This window comes from Acinonyx jubatus, chromosome C1, assembly GCF_027475565.1.
Source record: "Acinonyx jubatus isolate Ajub_Pintada_27869175 chromosome C1, VMU_Ajub_asm_v1.0, whole genome shotgun sequence".
Lineage (NCBI taxonomy): Eukaryota > Metazoa > Chordata > Mammalia > Carnivora > Felidae > Acinonyx > Acinonyx jubatus.
In genome coordinates this window covers 187,736,628-187,750,835 of record NC_069381.1, presented here as the reverse complement: position 1 = coordinate 187,750,835, position 14,208 = coordinate 187,736,628, and the positions used below count along the sequence as shown (strand labels likewise).

General features: G+C 38.2%; 1 protein-coding gene across 9 annotated transcripts in view; it reads right to left on the bottom strand.

The window, feature by feature from the left end:
- PARD3B (par-3 family cell polarity regulator beta) overlaps positions 1-14,208 on the bottom strand; it is a 997,127-nt gene that overhangs the window by 410,500 nt on the left and 572,419 nt on the right. For 7 of the 9 annotated variants that reach the window (XM_053215665.1, XM_015074145.3, XM_053215671.1 and 4 more), the window contains one exon: positions 832-1,017. The exons of the other annotated variants lie outside the window; for them this stretch is intronic. In XM_053215665.1, the coding sequence (XP_053071640.1) occupies positions 832-1,017 (186 nt within the window). The remainder of the gene's footprint in view (positions 1-831; positions 1,018-14,208) is intronic. 9 annotated transcript variants of the gene reach the window in all.

Sequence of the window (14,208 nt, the reverse complement as noted above, 5' to 3'; positions counted from 1 at the left end):
ACAGACATGTTTCTCCCACTCAATAACCACTTCACCCCTGCAATCACAGTGTGTGTTAATCTAATCCTTAGAATCGCTGAATTAGGTATTGCCCATAGTCCCGCTCCAGAGATGAAGAAAGGGGAGCCCTTAAGGTCACGCTCCTTGCCCACATTCCCACATGGCTAGCAGTGATGTGCGAATTGGAGGACATGATGATGAAGCTGTGTTTGAACCCAAGCGATGTAGTTAACTATTACACTACGTTAATAGCAATGATCACACTGCTCCCCCAATGGGCAAAGGAAGGATCGTGTTCTTTCCTTTCCTTTTTTTTTTTTCTGCAAATCTGGAAGCTTTTCTAAGTTCAAAGGCCAACATGCATTCCTGGCACCCTGGCCATCTTCAAGTGTATATAATGTGATCAATGCCCTTTAATTTATACTACAATCATGCTGAGGTTCCACTGAGCTTTCCTTCTTGCAAGAACAATTTCCTTATTTGCTGCCTTCCTGTTGACTTGTTTTTAGTGTTGTTTTTATGATTGTGTATTTTAGGTCACCTAACTCTGTCAGGTAACACATTCAGAGGAATCCTAATGGTAATAAAAGAAATGGGAGAAAGAATATTAATCATGATGGCTTTAGAGAACGATGTCCAGGATATAAAACTAACCCCAGAGAGAATAGGAACAGACAGTTGTTGCCCAGATCTATTCACGCATACACTTGCTGCACCTGCAGGAGAGCCTCGTGGTCTCATGTCTTCAGACACCCTCTCTATCCAGTTCCCAAACAAATAGCCACATCTCAAGTGCCTTTACATGGACGTGCAAACATCATTCCTACCGACCTTAAAAGCAGCACCTCCGTGGATGATGGATTTGATAAAAATCCCCAAATCTGTTCCAGTTTCTCGAGATTTGTTCCCTTTCAAGCTCACGCCAAGACCAGCAGAACCTGAATCATTCAGGGGGATCTCGAAGGTGAGTTGCTCAGTTGTTTCCAGGGAGAGTGGGTAGCAGTCAGGCTCTCCTTTCTGTTGAAGTGCACATGGAAAGAGTGAAGGGGAGAAAGCAGATTAGTGTTTACACACAAATGGCCAAGCACTGACCCAACAAGATGACTGGACCTCTAGCAGGCTGGTCTCTTCTCTCTATAACGGGCCACCACCACCACGTCCTCGGGATTGAGAAACGTTCTTGGGAGTCAAATTTGCTGATCATCAACTAAGAGGATCCTTTGGCGAGGTGGAGTCATGCCACTTGAAACGCCCCATAAGTGTTTGGAAATTCAGCAGAATATATTCATTAAAGAGGCTGGATATTACGTACGGGAACTTCGGTACCAGAAAACACCTCAGAGATCATGTGATCCCAATAACTTCATTTTGCAGACGAAGAAACAGATCTTGGTGTAGAAATATGCTCACATTTGAGGACAATATTTGGCTTGTATAATTTAAAACACATCTTTCACATGGAAGCAGTGTTATTGATCAAGATTGTCAACTGAATACAGAGCACTGAAAAAATATTATCTTAAAGTTAGGGAAATGTGACTTATAATGAGTATCACTAAATTACATTTCACTTTGTGCAACTCATGCCTCAGGCTTGCTTCTTTGGGTAGTATAACTCAGTGGCAATCAGTTTTTGAACTCAAACAAAAACAATAATGCACAACAAATATTTGTGTGCTCTTTGCCAAATGACACTTGGCCACGAGCACAACTATTCGCAAAAAAACAACAAAAAAAAATACAGATACATGGCTGTAACAGCCACACTTGGGGTTCAAGTATCCAGGGAGAAGCATAAGGTTAATCATATTTGGCCCCTGACGTTTTCAAATATACAGGAGTGAGAACAGAAAAGTGCTGTCCACAGGATAACCTCTGCAGGTGCCCCTCCTGCGTCCCTCTCCAGCTGGCAGAAATGTGAGATTGGGCCACAGTGTTTAACTGGAAAATTTGAAAATAAGATAGCCCTGGAAACCTTTCAACTCATTCTAGGTCGGTAGTTCTTCCCGTCTGTAATTATGTCTAGGAACTCTCATCTTAGGGTCACTCTGAGGGACCCTTATGTAAAACTGCATATTGTAAACATTGCTGTGGATGTCTGAATGTCAGTCACCAAATAACAACTATAAAATCAGAAGCAGCAAAGAACCCATAATTAAAACAGGATTAAGAGGCTGATCATAGCCAGATCCACTGACCCAGTATTTTCAACTCCTACCAAAATGGAGGAAACCCATGTCGAACTTAAAAGAAATTTAAGTTTCTTCATTTAATTTAATTTCATTGTAAATGAAATTAGCTACAAAAATTTTGACAATAGATGATTTCAAAGAAATGAAACCTTATTGCTTAATTTAATAAACCTATTATAAGTTATTTCTTTTAACTCATACTATTATCTGAGAAACAAATCCCATTATTTGATTCAAGCTAGCTGTCTTTTTTTCCCCCCATGGGAATGTCATAGCTAAATACTGAACATAAATTATTAGCCTTCATCTTTGTTTTCCAGAATTTCCTATTTAGAATCCATAACATTTGATAATCATTCATGTTTCCAGGTCTCTCTGGGGTTTGGTTAATTTCAGTCTGATAAAGTTCCACTGAATTAAAGTATAAATTAAAGAAAAGGTGTTCTTCCTAGAAGTTTGTGAACACCATTTTAGGGAAAGACTAAAAGCTTCTCTGGCTTTTTTTCTTTTATATGTTTATTTATGGCTTTTGAGAAAGACAGCATGAGCAGGGGAGGGGCAGAGAGAGAAAGGGAGAGAGAAAATCTCAAGTAGGTTCCACAGTCAGCACAGAGCCTAAAGTGGGACTCGATCCCACGACCCTGGGATCATGACCTGAGCTGAAATCAAGAGTCAAACACCCAACTGACTGAGCCACCCAGGTGCCCCAAAGCTGTAACTGGCTGTGATCAATTAATTGTAAACACCATTACACTCACACCAGCCATGGCTTTTTATCTCCTAGAGACAAAGTGACACAAGGGCAGATTTTGCTTGAGTAATACCTTCAAACCATTTTGTTCTGTAATCAAATCCAATTTCTTTGGCAACTGTGTTTAATTAAGATTGACATTCATACTTGTACTAACATCTTTCATTTATTACAGACACGGTAAAAACAAAATAGAAACCAAGTTATATTATTTATGGCTATGTTTTAATTTTTGTATGTGTGTGTTATTTTTCTTGAAGTTTTTATTTTAATTCCAGTTGGTTAACATACAGTGTTATATTAGCTCCAGGGGTACAGTCCTGTGATTCAACAATTCCATATATTACTCTGTGCTCATCACAACAAGTATCCTCTTAATCACCATCATTTAATTAACCGATCCCCACACCCACTTCCTCTCTGGTAACCATCAGTTTTCTCTCTATAGTTAAGAGTCTGTTTCTTGGTTTGTTCTTCTCTTTCTTTTTCCCTTTTCTCATTTGTTCGTTTCTTAAAATCCACACGAGTGAAATCATACGGCCTTTGTCTTTCTCTGATTTATTTCACTTAGCACAATACACTCTACCTTCATCCATATCATTGCAAATGGCAAGATTTCACTTTTTGATGGTTGAGTGTTATTCCATTATATATATACATACACCACATCTCCTTTATCCCTTCATCAGTAGATGGACATTTGGGCTATTTCCATAGTTTGTCTATTATCGATAATGCTGCTATAAACGTGAGGGTGCATGTATCCCTTTGAATTAGTATTTTTGTATACTTTGGATAAACACCTAGTAGTGCATTGCTGGATTATAGGGTAGGTCTGTTTTTAACTTTTTTTGGAACCTCCACACTGTTTTGCAGAATGGCTGCACCAATTTGCATTCCCACCAACACAGCAAGAAGAGTTGCCTTTTAAGTCTCTGATACCCGACAGTCAGAAATATAACAACAACAAAAAATCTGGTAGCTAACAATGGTTCCAAGTGCTTTACACATATTAGTATACTTACTCTTCATAATAACCCTATGAGGATTATTATCATACCCATTTTATAGATTAGAAGACTGAAACGTACAGGGGATAAGTACTTACAGTCCATCAGACTTGACAGTATTGGAAGCTATGTGAGGCCCAGTCAGCATGGTTCCTGTGTAGACTCTTAACTGCTATGTCTCAACCTCTGTGAACCACTATGACTTGGCCTAGCCACAAGAAATTCCAAGACAGATTCTCACAATGACAGCAAGACATCATGCAATTTTACATCCTCTACACAAGTATAGTTATATTTTATACCTTTTTTACACTTTATCAGGCTCAAGCCATAATTAGTGGGCTCTCATAATAGCAAATTATTATTGCTATTCACCCAATAGTGAAGGAAGCCATTACAGTAGTTAGCATAGCCATTTCCTCTATTAGAAATAAATGTCCCTTTACCTAATGTACAAAAAAAATCAATATGCTGAATGCCTTCCTCCAATAATCTTGGTTCAACTAGGAACTCTAAAAGTTAAGCTAAAATCTTGCCAGACAACATTTTTTAGAAGGATGAAAAGAGGTATAAAGGTGTTACAAATGTCCCAAATGGAGGACCTTAGTCACTGGAGAAGCCCAAAAGGTCCTCTCTTGCTTTCTATGTTTCATGCTGTATTGGGAGTATTCCTTCTTTTTCTACTTACAATTATCCAGAGGGGGGCAAAAATCCAGATGCAAGCCTGGCATAATAAAGGAAATCTTGTGAATTTCATTCATTTTTTTTTTATTTTCATTATTTCTTATTCTTTGCTACTAGAGGCCATGCCTCTAGATACAAAGTCCATGAGCTCCTAGATCCGGGCCCATGATGGATGCCTACATGCCCCTAGTGTGTATGTCTAGACCTCATGCTCTAGCATGTTCCCAGGATCAGTCTTTCAGGGTCCACAACTAAAGCTTTCTGGGTCTGATATTTGGGTCTGACAATGCTTTGTTGTGGACTGTCCTATGCATTAAAGGATAGTCAGCAGAATCCTTGGCTACTACCCACGAGATGCCAGTAGTACCTCCTTCCCCAGTTACGACAACCCAGAATGCCTTCAGACATTGCCAAAAGTCTCCTGGGCTCAAAATCGCCTCCAGTTGAAAACCACTGCCCTGAATTAACAATTGCCAAGAACAGTGAAGTTTAAGGCAAGTAGGGTTCAGAAAGTATTTGGAACTGCAATGTTGCCTGCGGGTATGTTCTCAACTACCAGAAAGGAGTGGCAGTGAAAATCCCTACAACTAAGTCTTAGGCTCACAGGTTCGTGACTGACCACTTAGTTGGTAATAGAATTCTGCACTTAGTTATGTCTCTGGTTAGAAGGCAGCTAATTTTTCGGAGGCAGAAATATGATCTTTGGGGGATTAACAGAGTAGGAAAAGTGATAAATACTGAATTTATTGGTACATATACAAAATGCTGACTTTTATTAATATAACCCAGAAGACAAATTTAGCTTATCAAGTGGTGTTTGTTAGGTTAGTTATGCTTATATATATGCTGTTTTGTACTTTTTCATTTATTGAAAATCATAGACTTATATAAAATAGTATGAACATAAAGACTTCTCATGTGAGAATATAACGTGAAGCATAATAGCTTATGTGTACAGTATATTTCAATTCTATAACATATACACTGTATACATACTCAGACACCTACCCATCTATCTGTTACCTACCTGCCCCACAACCCCACCCCATCTATCTGCATATGTGCAGATGTCTGCACAGAAAACAACAACAACAACAACAACAACAACCCGGTTATCTACTGCACTGCAATATGGACTACTGTTTCCTTCTTTATAATTTTCTGTTTTCTAAATATTTATCCATAATTATAAAAAGACAAATGCTTTTAAAAGGAATTCATGAAGGCACAAGAGCCATTTGCTGTATTACTGCATTGGCAACTAGAAAGATGTAAACACATCTCTATAATGACACACACACTCTTTTACACATACACACACATTTTCTAACACTACATATGCTACATATAATATGTATTACCCTATAAAACTATATAATATATGGTGTGTATATGTATTCTATAGATGTATATGTATGCACGTGTGTAGTATATTTATAACCTCTCTTAGAATAACCAATGACTTTCATTTACTAAATCTGATGGTCAACTATCACCTTTTATCTCTCTAGATCTGCAGGAGCATTAGACCACATTGATGAAGTCCTACGTTTTGAGATACTTTCTTTTCTTGGTCCTAGGACATCACTCTCTTACAGTTCATCTGCCACTTCCTGGTATACTCTTGCCATTCCCTTTGCCGATTCTTCCCCATCTCACCAATCTATAAATACTAGTGTCCTAGGAATCAATCATCTGACCTTTTCTTTCCCATCCTCACTTTTTTTTTTTTACTTATTTTTGAGAGAGAGGGGAGACAGAGCACAAGTGGGGGAGGGGCAGAGAGAGAGGCAGACACAGAATCTGAAGCAGGCTCCACGCTCTGAGCTGTCAGCACAGAGCCGGACGTGGGGCTCGAACCGCGAGATCATGACCTGAGCAGAAGTCAGACACTTAACCGACTGAGCCACCCAGGCGCCCGTCCCATCCTCACTTTTGAAGTTACCCCCACCTAATTTCATTTTTTTTAAATATCATTTACACGCTCAGGGGTCACAAATTCCTACCTGCACCTCTCTCCCCTAAACCAGATTCACATAACCAATTCTCTAGTAAGTAACTCTATTAGGATTTCTACCTTGAAACTCTCATGTCCAAATAGATCATCCCTTAAACCTGTTCCTCCTGAAGAAGTAAACAGCAATTGTATTCTTCCAGATATTCGAGCAAGAGACCTCAATGTCATCGCTGACTTCCTTCTTATCTCACACTCTGCATCCAACCCATCAGCAACTCCTGTCAGCTCTACTTTAAACACACCCAGAATCTAGCACTCTTAGCATCTGGGTCAGCACTGCTTCTCACCTGACACTCTCTTGTGCTAGTGCCTCCTTTCTGCCTCCTTGCTTCCACTATTCTCCTCTTCAGGCTATTTCTCAACACAGCAGCTAGAGTGGTCCCATGAAAATAAATACTCAAATACTTCTAGTGACTTCCCACCTCATTCAGAGAAAATGCCAATGTCCTACAAACCCTACGTAAGTGCCCCGACTCTTCTCTCTGCTCATCTCTCCTACTACTTGCCCTATGTCTTCTGCATTGCCCTGCAACCTTCATGCTTCTGCCCCAAGACCTTTGCCTCACCTCTTCTCTCTGCTTTAAATACCCCTTCCTTAGACTCCTGCAGACCTCCTTCTCTCACTTCCTTCAATTCTCTGTTCAAATGTCAATTTATCAGTGAAGGCTTCCCTGACCATTCAGTTTCAAATTGCTTCAATTCTCTCTCAATATAACCCGACCCATGTCCACTATCCTGCTTTTTCTCCCCAGTATTTATTGCATATTGTATACTTGCTTGCTTATTTGTTTTTAATAGGGTCTCTTGAAAGCAGGGACTTTTCATATTATTCTGATTCTTTTTCCACCAGTGTACTGCCAGTGCTTAAAACAGTACCAGACTCGGGGCACCTGGGTGGCTCAGTCGGTTGAGCATCATGACTTGGGCTCGGGTCCTGTTCTCATGGTTTGTGAGTTCAAGCTCCGTGTCAGGCTCTGTGCTGACAACTCAGAGCCTGGAGCCTATTTCAGATTCTGTTTCCCTCTCTCTCTACCCCTCCCCCACTTACACTTGGTCTCTCTCTCTCTCTCTCTCTCTCTCTCTCTCAAAAATAAACATAAAAAAAAAAACAACAGTGCCATACTCAAAAACTGGCACTGGATAACTATTTGTTGAATTGATTAATATATAGACAAAGGTAGATATAGATGTGTGTGTCCAACAGTATGTGCCTGTGTGTATGTATGTGTCTGTAAATATGTATTTGTGGGATTATATACATATATATGCAAATATATAAATTGCTGGCATCACATTTGATTCCTACCATTGCAGATTTCATTAATTTAAATGTTTATACAAGTTAGCTTTTACATGAAAGATAATTTACAATAAAAATAATGCTTTTTATAAAACACAAAGTATCACAGTTTTAAGAAACCTTAAAAGTCACCTAATCCAATTTCCCTTTTCCCTTTATACCACACTTTCTGTTCGAGGAGAGATAATAACCTAGCTCAGCTTCAGCATCAAGTCTTCAGTGAAGGCACCAAGATGTGTCATTGCTACCAATTTGTGATCAACATCGGATTATTCATAATTTTAAATTGTAGCATGTGACGATTTTAAGCGAATACTGCAAAAAGTGATATTCATGGTATATTTCATCAAGTTTGGGAACCAGTGTGATCCAGTACCCAAAACTACATCATCCATCTTTCTATTTGCCCTTCCATCCAAGCACATACATTGACGCACACACGCACGTAAAAACAAAAGTTTCATGAGACGATACTTAAGCAGAGTACGATGCGTTTTAATATGTTCTATGCTATCTTATTTTTAATTTGGTCACCATCGTCTACATTAGTTTCATCATCCAATACTAGAACATGTTTTTAATTTGGGAAACACTGAAATTGTATGTGTACACATACACACACACATTTTTATTAAATAAAAAAAATAAATTAAATTAAAAAGCAAATGGTGAGTAAAATGTTAACTGTCTTATCTTTCCCAATTTTTATAAGCCATTTTAATGTTTTATCCTAACTACCCCTAATCTTAACTAATCCTTTGATCTCTTTTACGCAAACTTTTTCAAGTTCTTATAGCTGTTGTTCTGTTATCATCCTAATTATATATATCTCCCTTTCTCCCTCCCACCCAGGTATGCCTTTTCCTATTTTTCCATTCCTTCACTTTGTTCTCTGTAATACTATCTCTACTCCCAAGCACAATGAATAATAACCTGTAAGAGCTGGAATACAGAAATGAGATTGGTCCATTCTGGCCTGAGTGGCAAGAGTCACTCTGCAAACCACAGTGATCCAACCAAATTTTTATCAAGTATCTACTACCAACACTGTTAATATGAAACGGCTGGAATATAATTGGCCAAAAGTTTATTGAACAATATGGGAGGACCTCTCTGTTTTGTTCGCAGTATTATCTGGAGAGGAAATGTATGATTTAAGAACAGGAAAGGGGGCGCCTGGGTGGCTCAGTGGGTTAAGCGTCCGACTTTGGCTCTCAGGTTGTGATCTTGTGGTGTGTGGGTTCGGTTCCCGCGTGGGGCTCTGTGCTGACAGCTTGGAGCCTGGAGCCTGCTTTGGATTTTGTGTCTCCCTCTCTCTGCCCCTGTCCTGCTCAGTCTCTCAAAAATGAATAAAGATCAAAAAAATTTAAAAAAATAGGAAAGAAGCAGAAGAATCTATATAGTTGGACACTGGGAGATATACTAACCATGTTTATCAAACAAATATCAAAAGTAATTACTTGGTGTGAGAAGAGGAAAGCGAGGCAGGAAGATGGATGACTTGCAAGGCATCTGTATTATTAGCTTAAGAGTATCCCAAATAGGGCCATCTCTGGAATCGCAAATGTTCTTGTACTGCAAAGCAGCACTTGATCCATGTGTGCAAGTGGTAATAAAACAGCCTTCCAAAGCCCCAGGGGAATCCACCAGACTGCAGGGCCAGTGTTCAATTTCTCAGAAGCCCAGGTCAGACCTGAAAGCATCCATGCTGAACCTTGTATGGCCCTCATTTCATTAAATGCTGTGCTCTCGACTCAGCACAAGCAAGCACTGGATGTCTTTGCCTCGCCTCCCAAATGTGTAATTAGTTTGTGTTGTGAGCAGTTTACTTTATGCAAGAGTTATGATTCACATGCAATCATTTTGTCAAGTACCAAAACTCAAACAAAAGGCCTTTAAAGGAAGAAAATGAATAATTTTTTCTTATGTAAAGCAAAAGCCATACCTAACAACTCTGCGAGGATGTTTTATAGTAAGCTTAAGCACTGTTAACTTTTGCCTAAGTAAATTCTAAGGCATTTAAGGTGATAAAACTTTTCCTATAGAGGAATAAATTTTCACAACAGTGAAAGAATAAGATACCTGCAAAAGACGTAATTTTCTGAATTTTTAAAATTTTCTGAAAAAGTATGGATAGCTATTACAAGCATGACAGGTTTTTGGCCAATTGGATTATAAGAGATTCAGAATGTATCACCCTAGAGTAGGGATGAGAGACTCCTACCAACAGCTGAGAGGCATTCTATTTTAGATTGTACTTTTCAGAGAGTAAGAGAAAAGATGGCAAGAGATGGGCAGGCACATGCAAAGGTAAATGGTGATCCAAGGATGATCATTTCAATCAATGGTAAAGGACTTTCCCTCCAACTGTTGCTAATGTATACATGAAATCAGCAGAACTCTTGGTTATTTACAAGTAGACATTAAATAATCTACTACACTAAGTTTTTGACAAGCAACCCAACCAATGGAGGAAACTTTTTTTTTAATTAAAAATGTTTTAATTCATTTTGTTCATTTTGAAGGATGAGTAGAGAGAGAATCCCAAGCAGGTTTTGCACTGTCAGTGCAGAGCCCAAGACGGGGCTCAAACCCATGAACCGTGAGATCATGACCTGAGCTGAAATCAAGAGGCAGGTGCTCAACTGACTGAGCCACCCAGGCACCCCAATGGAGGAAACTTTTTAAATGTAGGCTCATTACAGGTAGCTCAATAATCTATATTTTAACTATATGTCCTTATGTGGTTTCCTTAAGTAAATATTCATCCATTTTTAAATACTTTTTAACCAAAGACCTGAATAAAGAAAATCCTATAAAATATTTGTAATTGAGACACTTTTTTTCCTGTTTTTTGATATCCATTTCCTGGAAAGAATGAAGAAGGAAACTACTGAACACAAAAGCTCATTTCTGACTGCACTTATAAAACAACAACAACAACAACAACAACAAAAAACAATTTTCTTTAAGTAAAGGATTAATCTAATACCAGGAAACAAATGTCAAAAAAATGGCCATTCTTTATTGTCTGCTCACTATAAAGGTGCATTGATGTAATACAAAGTCAGAGATTAAAACTAACAAAAGTAAAGCAAGTCAAAGTTAAGATTCCTGGAGCAATCCTTTGTTTCCTCCTACTTACAGTATTACTTGAAAGATCAGCATATTCAACAGTTTAGTAACACTGGCAATTCTTTTTCACTTTTCTGATAAAGATGAAGAAATGAATGCATTTTGCATCAGGAAGAGTAGTGTAAATGAATATTTTACAATTCAGACAGCATGGAGTTTTTATAAAACTAGAACCTACTTTGTTAATATGGAGAAGCCATAGGTCTTTCTTGTTTTGTGTTTATTCTTCCCTGTTAGAAGTGAACCTGATTAAAATGTCTTAAACCTTTTACAGGCAGTAATTCACTGGTTAAAACACAAGAGTACATGCTTTTATATGAGTATAAGATTCAAGAACAAACAACACGATTGTTAAAATATATATATATGAATATTTATATAATGAATATATATTTAATATATATACTAAATCTATATTTATTAAACATAGATTTAGTATATAGATTATTTAAATATTTTATAAATTTAAAAATCTAAAAAGGAAGCATAGTGGGCCTAATTCTTAGAGGAGCAGACCCATTCGAAAAGCTGGATTCCTAAGCGAAATACTTCCCCTATCTTTGCCATCACAAATACTCTGCGTGCTAAGCTACCTGCATTTAATGGCTTGAAAAGACAACACAGCTACCCAGACAAAAGCTAAACATAAATAAAAAAGACCACACCGGTTATGATGCCTGCTTCACTCACAGCCTGTCCATTGCTCAGGTGACGACTCACTGAATAGGTGGTGCCCTTTGGCTCCGAGACAGTCAGTCCATAGGCAGTGGGCTAATGCTTGTTGAGTGGGTCTTGCCCAAGGCCATGCCAATTAGGGAAGGTTTCAGAAACCACTAAACCAGTCAAACTGGCTCCTTCTAAGACTTGGATCAATGCAAGGTCTAATACACAGGGTCACAGTGATTGCAGGTGAGGAAAAATACCCTGATAGTTTCTGTTACTAAAATTTCTAGGAAAAAGGTTTATTTTTAGGACTTCTCACTGCTTTTAAGAGGTTAATACATATTCCCTAATTCACTCCATCGTGGAGTGAATCTTTGCATGATGTATATATTAGAGGAAAAGTATTCCCTACCATACACTTAAAGACATGCTGCTTTAGAGAACACAGGGAAGGTCAAGCTTGAAAGGAATGGAGCAGAGAACAGAGAAGGCTTGAGAAAGAGAAATCTTGTAGGTCATGAACAATGCCCTAGAAATACTTCCCAACCTCATGGTTAAGCTTTCCAGTTCCATTACTTTTGTGTCACACTTCTGTGTACATGTCGTATGCCCCAATCAGCGTCAACAACAACAAAGTATCATAGAAGGAAAGTATAGACTCATGCCAGGCTTCCAAAGATCTAGAACAAGGAGCATATTCTAGAGCCCTGATTCCCTAAAGGGGGAAAAATGACATTTAGTTTCCTTATGAGACATTAATTTATTTTTATTTTTGGTTTTTAGTTTTGGATTGGGAAATTTCTGCAGTCTGTTTAAAGACAATGGATTACAGGTTGTTTTCGCTGGGATTTTAGGAAGTGTTATGGTCACAGAATAAGATCTCAAGCCACTAGAGTAAAATTATAAAAATGTCTAACACCCACCATTCTGAGTATATGTGTCATTATTCAGGACATAGTGACTCTTAGTAAAGATAATACAGCTTTCTTCCCAATCAAGAATTCTAAAGGCACAGATTATGGATGTGTTACCTACATTTTCTCTACAAGACCCAATAAATGTTCTTTCACTTGGAGGCCCAGAACTTTGAGGTGCAGAGAGTCCTGTTTATTAAAAGATGCTACCATGTAGTAGCAATACTATCATAGCCTCAAGAAAGTGCTATTTTTGTGGGGTCTGGAGGAGGGGGTAATCTGTTTGTTGGTTAAGATTTAAAAACAAATGATGAAAATATAACCATTTTAACCCTATCATTTTCTACGATGTTTGAGTTGCACCTAATGAGACTCCAGCTAGAAACCAATCCCCTTTAGAACACTATTAATGATAAATAATCCTAAATTCCAAGTAGAGATTGAGAAATCTCAGTGGGTAGCAACCATTTTAAATTCATAGTACATGTTTACTATTGTAATGAGAATGTTCTTACCATATATAATATGCCCTTTATATATGTAGATGAAGACATGTAATTTGCATTTTATATTAATTGCTCTATTAAAATTAATTTTCAGATAAAGGTGATTTTAAAACAAGAAGTCATTTATGTCCTGTAGAGTATGAACATCCATCAAGATTAAAATGCAGATATATCTTCCCTATCCCCACTACTACAAGCAAATTGGGGAAAGAAGAAACCTACCCAGAGTTGATTAATGGGGAAATGTGTATCAGTCGGTCGCTGGCACAAAAGTGTTGCATAACAAATCGTAACCAAACTGGGATATGAGCAATAAGGCATTTATTTCTAGCTCACATATCTGCAGGTTGCCTGGGGTTTGGATGATCTAGGCTGGGCTCAAGTAGGTTTGCCTTCAAAGTGTGGAGCAGGTACATGTTTGCTCCTTGTATCTAGCATCTTCCTTAGACCACTGGATACCTGAAACATGTTTCTCACATGTTGAAAGACAGGAATGCAACTATGAAAGCATCATTAAACTTTTGCTCACAAAACATCTGCTAACGTCTCATTGGCCAAATGAATTCACATGGCCAAGTCCACAGGCTATAGTTAAAAAAGAACTATCCATACACATATAATGAGACCACGACAAGAAGATGGGTATATAAGGTTACTATTTGGAACTGAATTGAGACCAATAATCCCCTGTCCCAACTGAGTGATGAGAGATACCAAGGGTTAATGATATATCATAGATTTTCTTTTAGTCATATCTTTCCTTTCCTTTGGTATCACATTTTCTGTATTCATCTGTTATCGTCTGAATGTTGGTGTTCCTCCCAAATTCATATGTTGAAATTCTAATCCCCAAAGTGATGGTATACAGAGGTAGGGCTTTTGGGAGGCAATTGTGTCATGGGGGTGGAACCCTCATGAGTGGAATTAACTTTATAAAAGAGACCCCAAAGAGCTCCCTAGACATGTTCACCATATAAAGACACAGCAGGAAGTCTGTGATCCATAAGACATCCTCACCTGATCATGCTGGCACCCT